Source organism: Dunckerocampus dactyliophorus, chromosome 6 (assembly GCF_027744805.1).
Source record: "Dunckerocampus dactyliophorus isolate RoL2022-P2 chromosome 6, RoL_Ddac_1.1, whole genome shotgun sequence".
NCBI lineage: Eukaryota > Metazoa > Chordata > Actinopteri > Syngnathiformes > Syngnathidae > Dunckerocampus > Dunckerocampus dactyliophorus.
Window position 1 is genome coordinate 26,874,107 of NC_072824.1, and position 13,815 is coordinate 26,887,921.

The 13,815-nt window shown below is 42.9% G+C and overlaps 1 protein-coding gene across 3 annotated transcripts in view; it reads right to left on the reverse strand.

Moving 5' to 3' along the window:
- The window catches only part of si:dkey-237i9.1 (SEC14-like protein 1), a 28,213-nt gene that overhangs the window by 12,341 nt on the left and 2,057 nt on the right, over nt 1-13,815 (reverse strand). For all 3 annotated transcript variants that reach the window (XM_054779398.1, XM_054779397.1, XM_054779395.1), the window contains 10 exons: nt 13,055-13,144; nt 7,098-7,247; nt 6,802-6,933; nt 5,931-6,059; nt 4,634-4,904; nt 4,427-4,536; nt 2,470-2,659; nt 2,115-2,203; nt 1,794-1,864; nt 1,161-1,332 (listed from right to left, as the gene is read on the reverse strand). In XM_054779398.1, coding sequence (XP_054635373.1) covers nt 1,161-1,332; nt 1,794-1,864; nt 2,115-2,203; nt 2,470-2,659; nt 4,427-4,536; nt 4,634-4,904; nt 5,931-6,059; nt 6,802-6,933; nt 7,098-7,247; nt 13,055-13,117 — 1,377 coding nt within the window. In that variant the 5' untranslated portion in view covers nt 13,118-13,144. The remainder of the gene's footprint in view (nt 1-1,160; nt 1,333-1,793; nt 1,865-2,114; nt 2,204-2,469; nt 2,660-4,426; nt 4,537-4,633; nt 4,905-5,930; nt 6,060-6,801; nt 6,934-7,097; nt 7,248-13,054; nt 13,145-13,815) is intronic.

The following is a 13,815-nucleotide window of genomic DNA, read 5'->3' on the forward strand; positions in this document are numbered from 1 at the left end:
CATCATCTGGCTCCTCTCAATGCGGAGGAGTAGCAGTTCTAAACCAAGTCTCTCCCAGATGACAGTGCTTCTCACTTTATCTCTAAGGGAGAGCCCAGCCACCCTACAGAGAAACTCATTTCGGCCGCTTGTACCCGCGATTTTGTCCTTTCGGTCACTACCCAAAGCTCATGACCATAGGTGAGGGTAGGAATGTAGATCGACCGGTAAATTGAGAGCTTCGCCACAGCGGATCGATGTAGAGTCCGCATCACCGCACCAATTCGCTTGTCGATCTCGCGTTCCATCCTTCCCTCACTCATGAACAAGACCCCAAGGTACCTAAACTCCTCCACTTGGGGCAAGATCTCATCCCCGACGCGGCGATGGCACTCCACCCTTTTCCAAGCCAGAACCATGGACTCGGACTTGGAGGTGCTGAGTCTCATCCTGGCCGCTTCACATTCGGCTGCGAAACAATCCAGTGAAAGTTCACGGATCGATGAAGCCAGCAGGACCAACATCATCTGCAAAAAGCAGAGACTAAACCCTGCAGCCACCAAAACAGAACCCCTCAACTCCCTGGCTGCGCCTAGAAATTCTGTCCATAAAAATAATGAACAGAATCGGTGACAAAGGGCAGCGATGCTGCAGAGTCGTATGAACCACCTCCCATGTCCAAGTTTTGGCCTTAGCGACTGCCAGAGCCACAGACCGCTTGGCCTGCCGATACCTGTCAACTGCTTCCGGAGTCCCATTAGCCAAAAAGGCCCGATGGGACTCCTTCAGCTTGACGGCATCCCTCACCACTGGTGTCCACCGACGGGTTCTGGGATTATCGCTATGACAGGCACCGACCACTTTACGGCCACAGCTCCAATCAGCTGCCTCGACAATGGAGGCAAGGAACATGGCCCATTCAGACTCAATGTCCGCCACCTCCCTCGGAACATGGTTCAAGCTCTCCCGGAGGTGGGAGTTGAAACTCCTTCTGACAGGGGACTCTGTCGTTCCCAGCAGACACTCACAGTACGTTTGGGCCTGCCAGGTCTGACCGGGATCCTCCCCCACTATCGGAGCCAACTTACCACCATGTGGTGATCAGTTGACAGCTCCGCCCCTCTCTTCACATGGTACTATAATATGGTAGACTTTGTGAGCAAGTGACCTCCAGTGCTTACCAAAGTCCAGAGAACTGGGAAGACTCTGGGAGCTCTCAAGATAAGCAGCCGCCCCAGCGTCTCTGGATAGTTGGCCTCCACAACCTCGATAATCCTCAACAGCGCCTTGACTCCAGGTCGCCACAGGTGACGCATGTTTAAACCCTCCAGATCCACGAGACAGGTCCAACAGCTACAGAAGAGAGAAGTATTGTTCCCACGGTCAGGTCACACAAAAACACAAGCTGATAAGCCATTTTGAAGCGGTCACCCAAAAGTGTAGTTTTAAGTGGTGACAGCAATGCATGCTAATTCTGGACTCCATCTCTTGGCTTCCACTACATCCTCTCTCCTGGCTGCAGGCCAGTATAGCATGACAGCTATTCATAGTTGTGTGGCTCGGATCCCTACTGGGATGCTTGAAAGATACAATCTCATTCCTTCCCCTCCCACTTCCCGCCATTGGCTGTATCAGTACATTTGGAATAGTACACTTGGTCTCCCTTGTATATGGCATGCCTGCTAGAGTGGGGTAAAGAGGAGTCTACCGCATTCTACAGTATAACCCACACTTGATTGTTTCAGCTTCAACTTTGAATATAATGTACATTTCATAATAAAATAAAGTTTTTGTTCATTCTTTACTCAGCTTACCTGATGGGCCGACCAAAGACCTTTGTGTTCTCTTCGCAGCGTCGCAGACCCTCCTCATTGATAGATAGCACCTAAAAATGACATATCTTAAACTTGGTGTACATAACCTGGGCCACAGACGCAAAACAGCATTAAGCACACTAAATAGCAACAGTACACAAGTATGTCACACATTTAAATCACTTGCCACCAACGGGACAGGCAACAGTAATTACCTAAGCTGTAATCTAAAGGTCTTACCTTAACATGAACTGTCATGCAAACAGCATATGTGATGTAACAACTGTACATACATGTCGATGATGTAACAACTGTACATACGTGTCGAAGTAGAGATTCTTCCCCAAGAGCCCGGACAAGTCCTTTGGTGTCCATCTGGCCAAGTCTCAGGATGTACAAAGGACGACCATCTGGAAGATGAAGTAGCATTTACAGTAAACAAATACAGTGCAGTCCAGACTTTGGCTAGCGACAGTGCCACGAGACTCTAGCTTGTCAAAACCCTCTGCCGCCATTAAAAGTCTCCTTTTTGGAAACACTTGGCCTTCCAGGTTACTTAAGATTTGTCAGCTCAAAACATGTAGCTGTTCGGACTTGTCTGCACCCTTAATCACGTATACACTTGTGTATGTGTTGAACAGCCAAGAAGTGTGCGCAGGTACAGATTGAACCCTACCTCGATCATGGTGGTGCCAGCCCCCAGTGTAAAAGTCCTGAAGGACCTGTGGTGAAGTCCAAGTCTCAAGAAGGTAGTCTACTTGGTGCTGCTTTCTCCATGTCAGCGATTGGCAGAGAATTTCACGGGCCTTGTCCATATTGAAGTCTCGGGCACGCAAGAATCGCAGGATATGTTCATCCTTGGGAATCTGAAATTAAATAAAAGGGAAGCAATTTACAGCAATTTACTGTAGAATTTTTTTTTCTGTGTTCCTGACAATGATATGTATTTGAAATAAACCGTATACAGGGTTTCCTCAAAATACATTACAAATAAATTGATGACATATGTTAATTAGATTTATTCTATGTATTCAGTCTGTATGTTTATATGCACTAAAATAAAACAAATTATTACATGCATTGGCATAAAACTAGCATTCAAACACGCATGTAAAACACCGTAATTAGCTCATGTATGGCTTTTTAAAAGTCAGATTAACATACGTAGATTATGCGATTGGAAACTAGTTCACTCTCTTGCATGTGTGTGCTACCAGAGCGGAGCCAGCGTACCACGCGCACAGCAGTCTCCACAGTGGGATGTAACCCGGAATTAATTGTGTCAAGTGGTTCATGATGTTGTAGGAATAGCTAAATGTTTGGGGCCACACGGTGGTCTACTGGTTAGCATGCTGGCCACACAGTCACAGTCTGGAGATCAGGAAGAGTTTGCATGTTCTCCCCGTGCGTGCGTGGGTTTTCTCCGGGTAGTCAGGTTTCCTCCCACATTCCAAAAACATGCATGTTAGGTTAATTGGTGACTCTAAATTGTCCATAAGTATGAATGTGAGTGTGAATGGTTGTTTGTCTATATGTGTCCTGCGATTGGCTGGCGACCAGTCCAGGGTGTACCCCACCTGTCGCCCGAAGTCAACTGGGATAGGCTCCAGCATACCCCGCGACCCTAATGAGGAGAAGCGGCATAGAAAATGGATGGATAGCTGTCCGCACATTGCTAGTAGCTGAGTAGGTGTTCAAGCTAGTATGTGTGGTTGTTGCTTGTAGCTTTTCGAGCCAATATGTGTAAATATGAATTTAATTGTGATGTAAAAAAAAAATTTCACATCACACTGTGGCGACCTGTATTGTTTCAGTGCAAACCGCTGACCATCTACGTCAATATGCTGTCATAAACTGAATAGAGGGCAACATTTGTGTCCGGCAAGTAGTTGTCTTGTGTAATCTCTTCAACGGCTTGTATAAGTCTTTCTCATGCATATTTGCAGCCGCTGGCGCCCAAGACGTTTTGCGAGGTCTCGCGAGCAAAGCAAGCGACAAGCTCTCAGAAAATTAAAATTTGTAAGCAACTTTACGAAAAACAAGCCCAAACAACAGGCAACTTGGGAATTTGGCAACAGAGTCGAGATGCCTTCTAGCCTCGGTCAACCGAAAAAAAACCAAATATTTACCTGCGCCAAAGAAACCAAATTATTTCAGTAATCCGACTAATTTAGTGCATGGAAATATACCGTGTGGTTATCAAACTTCTAAACCACATTGCATTTGTATATTTCACCTACCATGTAGATGGGAAAAGATTTGGTAAATGAACCCCTGGCTACTCCTCAGGAATAGGCACAATTTGTATTGTGGTTTGTTTGGCAGAAAGATATGGGGCATGAAGGACCTGAAGCAGATGATCAGTGAGCCAACTGCCACCATTGAAGAGGCTATGCTCCAACATTAGCAAGAAATTGAGTAGCGTATTGATGCGCTTCATGCAAGTAATTAATAGTGCCATGCAGGTGTATTAAATGAGGCAAAATAACTTCAAGATCTACTCCTCATTATGTAGCAATTTCTGTTTGTTTCTGTAATAAATGTGAGAAGACGACTTTATGGACACCCTGTGTATTTTAACATTTCCTTGGTTAATCATCAGAACACTACTACAAAATCTCTAAACATTTCACCTTTCCCTTGTGAGTTTCCTGTAGCCATTTTCGAAGTCTGATAAGACAGCTCTCCTGCAGGGGCGTCAGATCACCAAGGTACCGTTTGATATAGTCAGCATCCAATTTATCTGCAAAGCAACATATTAGATGAGGCTTTACAGACAGCACCAATTCAATTATTCTGTATGGAAAGGCAGCCATTTTCCAATTAGAAAACAAACAGACCTTCCGGTGTACCGGCCAGGATCTCAGTTAAACTGTCCGCCGGCAGAACAATGTCCTGCTTTGCATTCTGAGAGGCGCTGTCCATGGCATCAACAGGCAGCGGGACGGCAACAGCAGGTGTGACAGGGAGCTTGGAATCAACAGACGAGTTAGTCGGGAGACTTGTTGGTCTGGTGAGAGGCAGTGGAAGGGAGGTGGGAGTCCATCGTGGCACATGTGTTATCCCCTCATCCTCTAGTTCCTTCAGGTAGTATTCTATGATTTCTTTCCCCTGCGAGTAGAAGAAAGGTAATTGTGAGGATGGTAGAAGGAGCAAGTGCTAAATTCATGGACATAGGGTCTAGCAGAGGACTGAAATGACTTTGTATGCACATTAATCAATTTAGAATGAGTGGTGCAGCTTCTTGTAGTATTTTTAACTTCACTGTGAGCTTACTTACTATGGTAGATGAAACATTTAATATCCAGCCAGAAAGGATAAACTGAGACTCGTCAAACTTTTCCAAATTATTTTATAGACACCCTTTCATAGGACTTGCAATGCTATTTTCAAAATCTAACATAAGTACTAAACCATTTGCGCAATCAAAATAATTCTGAAATTAGAAGCTTTACGCTTTCCAGTAATACTTCGTCATGCCCAAAAATATTATCATGCAAAATATGCCAAATTCCTAAGGGTGTCCCAATCTGTTACTGATATCGGTCCAATATCAGCCAAAAAAACAGCATCGGATTATATCAAACTGCATCTAAAATCTCCAATATCGGCACTCCGGTATAAGCAGTCCATTCAAGACTTGAGCCCGCATTTCTACCCAACAGCACTTCTATTCAGCATGCAGACCCCATGTGATCACAACAACGTATTCTAGAAAGACTGAATGGCCCAAAGTTCACATACCGCTGTTTCTGATATTCAATGTTCATTTTGTAAATCCAAAATACTTTTCATTTTAGGCACCTTATTAAGTAAAAGCCTAGTAAAAGTTGGTCTGTCATTATGCACTCGTCTACCACTTAAACAAGGGGTGTCCAAGCTTTTCCCACCGAGGGCCGAATTCTGGGAAAAAAACGTAGGATGCGGTAGCCAATTTGATAGTTTTAATTTAATTTTTAAAAAATACATGATGCATTTTTAAAGACAAAGCATTGTGTTACTTAGTATTGGTCGCATCATCATTTCAAATTGTACTTGTTAGATTATGCCTTTTCAGTCTTGTGGGCCTAACATTGGCACCCCCGAAGCGTGCAGTGATGGAAAACAACCGGAACACTGAAGATTACACATAAACACCTTTTTAATGCTGCTGGCATACTGCTTCATTGCAATCTTTTCCACGGTGCTCTCAAAGCCAAAGAAAGACTTGATGTCCAGACTGGCTGACTGCTCAAAACACGTCCAGTCGTCATTCTCAGGGTGGACCTGGAAAAATGCCAGAACATACTGTAAACAAGCAGTGCACACTGGCAATAAAGGGGGATGTGTTGCTATAGAAACATTACAGTAGATGATCGGGCTTCACTAGAACATGATGCACAAAGGGAAATGTTTGCACTGCATTGTGAGTGGGAGTGAGGCTGTGTCAGCCTGTCCATAGAAAATTAGCCAGACCTTTATACATAAAACCGTGTGGAGGTAGGGAGGAGTACAAACAAATGTGAATGTACAAAGGCAAACATGGTTTTGCTGTATTGTAAGTGGAGATAACAGTAAACAAATACAGCTGCATTGAGAGCAGATCATTATGTGGAATTATTTTATCATCCATCCAAGAGCAGTGCTACTTTGGTGGTGGGTTATTGACCCCGACTGCGCGTGCAGCCAACAAAAACATTTCAACTTCAACCAAGTCCATTAGCATTACCTAACTGAGCTGTCTTATCTTAAGTGGTGGTTAATTCCATGTGTTAACGTGCAGAGGAACGACCATCACGAGTGGATAATGCAGTGAGCTTGACCTCTTTAATTCTATGCACCTGTGCCAATTGTTGATGGTTGGATGTAAAGTCAAGGATAAGCAGTTTTCAGATCACTATTCCAAGAGATTTCAGACAGAATGAAGAGTGAATAGCTTATTCGGAGTTGTAATCAATATATAGCTCTAATACAAAACCATGTAGCTTCACGTGAATATGTATACGCATACAGGGGCATGTCTACTGACCGAATAGCAGCAGATCTCATGGATGATGACCCTGTTGGAGAAGGTCTCATTATGTGACTCTATGTGAAGAGTCCGCTCCTTTCGATTAAGTGTGTTTTTCTGGATGAAGTAAACGTAGTCCACACCAGCAATCTGCAAACCAAACAAAGAATAACCACAGAAAAGGGTCATTATTTCAAAAGTATTTTTAAAAGGTAGCAAACTCAAAAGTAAAGTAATTCCATATTGACAGATGAGAAAAGCAAGTTAACCACAGTCCATTGAACTTTAGGTGACCATTGGTGGAGCATAATTACCCGTTTGAGAAGGCGTGGAGCGTCGACATCCAGTGCACAGCGCCGCTCAATCCTATGAGTGGATCGGTCCTCACTGGTCTCCTCATCTACCACGTCACTCGCCACAAACATGGGGATAAGATGACACGTCGGGAACCGGCGCTCATAGGCCTTGAAAGAGGAGGAGAATGTCGTCAAACAGTGCTTACCAATACATGGGAGTCTACCAGTTTTCATGTTCTATTGGGTAATACTGACAGTGTTATCGCCCTCATAATATGCAGACTCCTGCTGTCAGTGATTGAAAAAGTAATCATTCTAGAACAAACCATTTCATTGTAACGACAACAAACAGAATGGCTTTATGTGAAGCACAGCCCACTGCTCAGCCCAATAAGTAGGAGAATTGGTTGAGGAGTTGATTGGTTGAGTAATACTACATGGGTTTATAGTGTCATGGCAGTGGAAATTAAAACAATTGTTGACCTTTCAGTGTGGGTGAAAGTTTGGCTTTTCAGGTTGATCTGTTACGTCACATATAAACAAAGCATTTCGGCCAGCGTTGCCAGATTCACCTATTAGAAGCAACGTTGTGCTTTTTTTGTAAAGTCACTTGCAAATCCCCAAGTTGTCTGCTGTTTTGGGCTTGATTTCAGAGAGCTAGTCGTATGTTTCTCTCGCGAGACCAGGCAACTGTGTCTCCGTGTCTCGTGGCAAAAGTGCATGAGAAGGAATTCCACGAGCTACATTGTGCTGTGCTATCAATTAGTTCTCTGTTGAAGTGATTACACCAGTTACCTGCCAGACACAACTGTTGCCCTCTACATTTTAATGGAAGTGAATGAGTCAAGGAAGGTACTACATAAAAACCGCCGCGTCTACCACAACTCACTGCTAACACAAATACAGTCCTGTGGGAAACACTGTGCGGTTTGTCAATAAACATTCTGTCAAGAGGCTGCAGTGTGAACACAAAGCATGCATTCCTCCATCTAAAGCTCTGTAGCAATTTTCTAGTTGCACTTTTTGCATAGGTCCTGGAGGACATTCTGACTAAAGACATTCAAAAAACTGGAAGTTGCATTTGAAATCTCGGTTGTGTCATCATTGATTGGATCGGTAAATTGGACATCTGAACTAACACATGACTGCAGTGAAAAATACGCCAAAGGGAAATTGTGTAAGACTTTCCAGATAAGAGTCAGCTGCTTCCAATGAAAGGGGGGGAGTGGGCTGCCTAGGCAGCATCTTGACTTTGCAGCAGTAAAACGGGTGAATGAGAGTCATGTGATCAGTGAATTAAATCAGCTGCAGAACTGCCATGGGCTTCAGTGGGTCACATGACAGCAGCACGGCTTTACTGCCTTCTGTCAGAAGCAGCACACAGAATGTGGTGATAAGCTGTGCTCAAATCATTTATTGGCTAAATAATCTATCAGAAGTTATTGCAAACAGTACTGCTCCAGTTGATTTATTCAATCAACACAAGCAGGAAGGCATACTATGGCAAGCATGGAGACACTACGGATGTGTGGATGATTACGTCTGATGATAAAAAGTGAACAAAAACAGAACTCAAGTACTGTGTGACTCATTAAAAAGGAGCACTAGCAAAGCTTTCATTCACTCTATAAAAGGGGGCCTAATTGTCTGTAAATCCTTCATTAAACATTTGCATGCTATTTGACATGAGAGGGTTTTGTGAGTAACTAACAAGCCAACAGGTTCACAGATTAATTAAAACAAATAGAGTGAAGCATAGAATACTTCAACAGCAGAAACCTGGGCTGCAGAGGCGTTAATCAGACCTTGCCACAAGTGGGTCAGGAAGTTGTCCTGGCAGACAAAGGGCATGGCAAGGTGAGGCAGATTTAGAAACACTAGTTTCCACGCACTAAATTAGTCAGATTACTGAAATAATTTGGTTTCTCCAGTTTTCACACCTCGGTGTGACGTCCCTGTTAATATGCACTACATCCACGGCGATTATTGATATAAGGTTGATCTGTTACGTCACAAACACAGCATCTCAGCCAGCATTGCCAGATTCACCTATTAGAAGCAACTTTGGGCTTGTGGTCACTTGCAAATTCCCAAGTTGCCTGTTGTTTTGGGCTTGATTTCAGAGAGCTAGTCGCTTGTTTCTCTCGCGAGACCAGGCAACTGTTTCTCCGTGTCTCGGTGGAAAATGTGCATGAGAAGGAATTCTACGAGTTACATTGTGATGTGCTATAAAATTACGTCTCCCTTGAAGTGGAGGAAGTGGGGGAGAGAAGGATGTTGGCTAAGCTGACATCCATCATGGACAACACCTCTCACCCGCTACATGACACTGTTGTTTCTCTGGGCAGCTCCTTCAGCAGCAGACTGTTACACCCACGGTGTAAGAAGGAGAGGTTTCGCAGGTCCTTCATACCGACCGCTGTCAGGCTCTACAACACCTGCACCTCCTGAACCATGTTGTAGTAAATATGCATTCTTTACACTGTACTCTTTACTTGCGTATCTTGCTTGCTGCTGTAACAAGTGAATTTCCCCGTTGTGGGATAAATAATGTACAAATACAAATACAATTACAATACAAATACAAATTACGCCCTTGAAGTAATTACGCAATACAGTTACCTGCCAGACACAACTGTTGCCTTCTATTCAATTTATGACAAACATCTGGACGGCTAACAAGTTGCACAGAAACAATCATCAACCACTAAGAGTGGACACAGTTGTTTGTTTTTCTCCATATTCATGAGCAACCCGCCAACAATTTAGATTGTAGCTCATGTTACATCCACCAAATATGGACACATATTTGCGTGACCAGCTGCCAAGCAACAACCACTGAACACTGACACATTAGCTTGAACCGTGACTAGCAATGTGTATACAACAAACATTTAGCAATTTCTACAAAATCATGACCCACTTGGCCACAATCATCCCAACGTGGAGACTGGCGTCTCCGGCTCCGCTCAGGTACCACATACGTGCGAGAGAACTTGTTTCCAATCGCATAATCTAGGTATGTTAATCTGATTTTTAAAAGCCAAATGTTATCTATTAAGGTGTTTACATGCTTGTTTTAAAGCAAGTTTTACTTCATGTACTTCATGTGGCCTTCAAATTAGCCCAAGTACAGTACACAGACAGCTTCATGGAATGGGTTTCCATTGCCAAGCAGCTGCATCCAAGCCATACATCACCAAGTGCAATGCAAAGCGCCGGATGCAGTGGTGTAAAGCACGCCGCCACGGGACAATAGACAGTGGAGACACATTCTCTGGAGTGATGAATCACGCTTTTCCATCCGGCAATCTGATGGACGAGTCTGGGTTTGGAGGTTGCCAGGAGAATGGTACATTTCGGACTGCATTGTGCCAAGGGTGAAACTTGGTGGAGGAGGAATTATGGTGTGGGGTTGTTTTTCAGGTGTTAGGCTTGGCCCCTTAGTTCCAGTGAAAGGAACTTTGAATGCTTCAGGATACCAAAACATTTTCCATGCTCCCAACCTTGTGGGAACAGTTTGGAGCGGGCCCCTTCCTCTTCCAACATGACTGTGCACCAGTGCACAAAGCAAGGTCCATAAAGACATGGATGACAGAGTCTGGTGTGGATGAACTTGACAGGCCTGCACAGAGTCCTGACCTGAACCCGATAGAACACCTTTGGGATGAATTTGAGCAGAGACTGAGAGCCAGGCCTTTTCGATCAGTGTGTGACCTCACCAATGCGCTTTTTTTTGGAAGAATGGTCAAAAATTCCTATAACACACTCCTCAACCTTGTGGACAGCCTTCCCAGAAGAGTTGAAGCTGTAATAGCTGCAAAAGGTGGACCGACATCATATTGAACCCTATGGATTAGGAATGGGATGGCACATGCCTGTCACGGCAGGTGAGCAAATACTTTTGGTAGTATAGTGTATTTTTGTGTGTTTGTTTCACACTTAAATGTTTCAGATGATCAAACAAATGTAAATATTAGTCAATGACAACACAACTGAACACTAAATGAAGTTTTTAAATGAAACTTTTTATTATCAAGGGAGAAAAAAAATCCAAACCTACAGTACATGGTCTTGTGTGAAAAAGTGATTGACCCCAAAACCTGATAACTGGTTGGGCCACCTTTAGCAGCAACTGCAGCAATCAAGCATTTGCGATAACTTGCAATCATACTTGTAATGTCTGTATATGTTGTTTTTTTTTATTTTATATATATATATATATATATATATATATATATATATATATTTTATGATTATTATTATGAATATTAAAAGAACAGCTTGACAGCCCTGACGTAAACAGACAAAGACAAGTAGATAATAGAAAAACAGTAAGCTGTATTTATATTATTTATTATTACAATACTGTGTATTATCATAACAGTGGCTTATTTGGTCTCAAAAAATGTTGACAATAACATTTTTGAGTGTCAATGTGTGGGACACTAAACATTTCAAAAACACACCTCCATTATTTTGTAACTCGGTTAAATAAAAATGTTTGTTTGTCCAGTCATATTTTTTTAATTGTACTTTTCTTAAAATTAATCTCGTCTCGTGCACCCAGTCTAGTGCATCGTCTCATCTTGTGAGTTGGGTGTCTCATGACACTCCTAGTGTTTAGACAGTCAAACAGGTTTTCTATGCTCCAACTACGAAAATATTCTATTTATTAATACAGAATCCTGCCTCGCAGAAATTCGGTTATGGCGGTCGGGTCTGGAACCAATTAACCACGATAAACAAGGGACGACTGTACATTATCCTGTGGGAAAACATGCCTTTTTAACTGTACAGAAGCTGACTGCGTGTTGAAGAGAACAATGAAACTAAAATTTCATCACGGTTTACCACAAACATAAAATGTTGCACAAGCATTACTGTGCAACAACAACTGAAGAGAGTAGGGTATATTTAAGTAAGGCACCCAAGCAAGTAATGTGACGCACTATTAAGTCTGCTCTGCAACAAATGCAAAGACCTATTACACAAACTGTCATACTAACACTTAACTATCAAGTTTGACAACATTGCTTGCATGTACACTATACTGTATACAACACACACAGTATGACAGACCACAAAGTAGTTTACGCTGTCCCTCCATCTTTTAACATTCAGCTCATCCAAAGGTGCCCTACTTAAAAACAGGCCACTTTGTCCAGCCACAAAAGCTTGCAGTGTGGGTCACCTTCAGCTTAGAAATCATACAAATCTTTCCAACAATTATTGCTATCCCTCTTTTGGCTGCACAACCAGGTGTGTGTTAGCCCTCTATTTATAGCTACTTGTTTGGCCGGTGCTCAATTTGACTGCACTAAAGAGATTTAGTCTTCCGGGATCATCCAGCCAGCGTAGAAAGCTTGTTTAATCTAAATAGAGCAGCCCCTGTCTGGATCTTAGCATGCTGCCACCACACAACAGGCTCCTAGAATGGCCGCCGACTCCTTGTTAATATACTGTAGGTATAGTTATTCGAAAGATCAAAGCTCAGATACATACGGAAGTGTTTCCCCGACCCATACAAAAATACTGTATATTAAAATTAAATAAACTTGCTGGGGCTCACCATTGGGGGTTAATAGTTAATGTCTTTACAATGTTGCACATTTCTAATTTCTCATTTGCTCCCTGTCCAACAGTTTAAAATGGCTGTTATCATCTACTTAAAACACAAAATATCATGTGATACTTGCCCTCAATCACAATGATACTGTATCTGTTTATGTTGGTCTGATCAAGACAGGTGTCTCGGCCATTTCAACTAATTGTTTTTCCGATATGTAATGGAAGAAGTTGATAGCAGCAATGCTTATCTGAGGCCTCTTTTGTAGTTGAGTCACATGGAAGGTGTTATTCAAAGGCTTCCTTAAGTGGGAAAGAGCATGTGCTCGCCAGTATTACATAATGCTGCATCGACAACATGCAATATTCATGTGCACAGGTGGAAAATAAAAGGTGAAGAAACTTACCGCCATCACCAGCTCAAAGGGGTACTTGTACACCCGCACAGGCGACTGGTACTTCTGCACCATGGTTGAAACTACAGCGACATTAACAACCTGAGGAGAAATAACAAAAGGTAAGTAGAAGGAACAAGTGATGACGCAAGACTGAATCTGATACACTCTTGGCCTCACAAGCAACTGTCATAATTACAGCTTTGTGGCTTCATCTGGCCTTGCAATAAGAGTACAATGTGATATGATGTAATAAAGTGGCTGCATTACAGTTGGCTACACTGCATGTGCATGTGTTTGTGCCGATGCCCCCTAAACCACAAAGCTGTAACTGTAGGGAAGACTTTGGAGTGGCACTGCAAACTACAGGCTCCAGAAGTTACATGACTTACAGCAAAACCTCTAAATTCAAATGGACATGAAGTCGGACAGAAAAATTCTGAAAACTCTGTCAAACAAAAGTCTGTATGTGTTTGCCTTTTTTTTTGTATAGCCATTGCCTAGCCAAGCCTGGTAGCCAAAGGCTAGGCTGCACTGTACTTCATGATCGAGAAGTAGTAGTAGTAGTAGTAGAAGATCCTGTAACACTCACTTAACATGTCTTAATCTGCACCAAACCTAATGTTTCAGACCAAAAAATCTGATTACAAATACATGTAGGGTTTTGACAACTCCATCCAGTAGATGGCATTCTAAGCCTGAATAGTCAGGAGCAATTTAGCTTGCATAAGGCGCTCTTCCATTTGCAACCAATAGCCATCAGCAAACTGTGC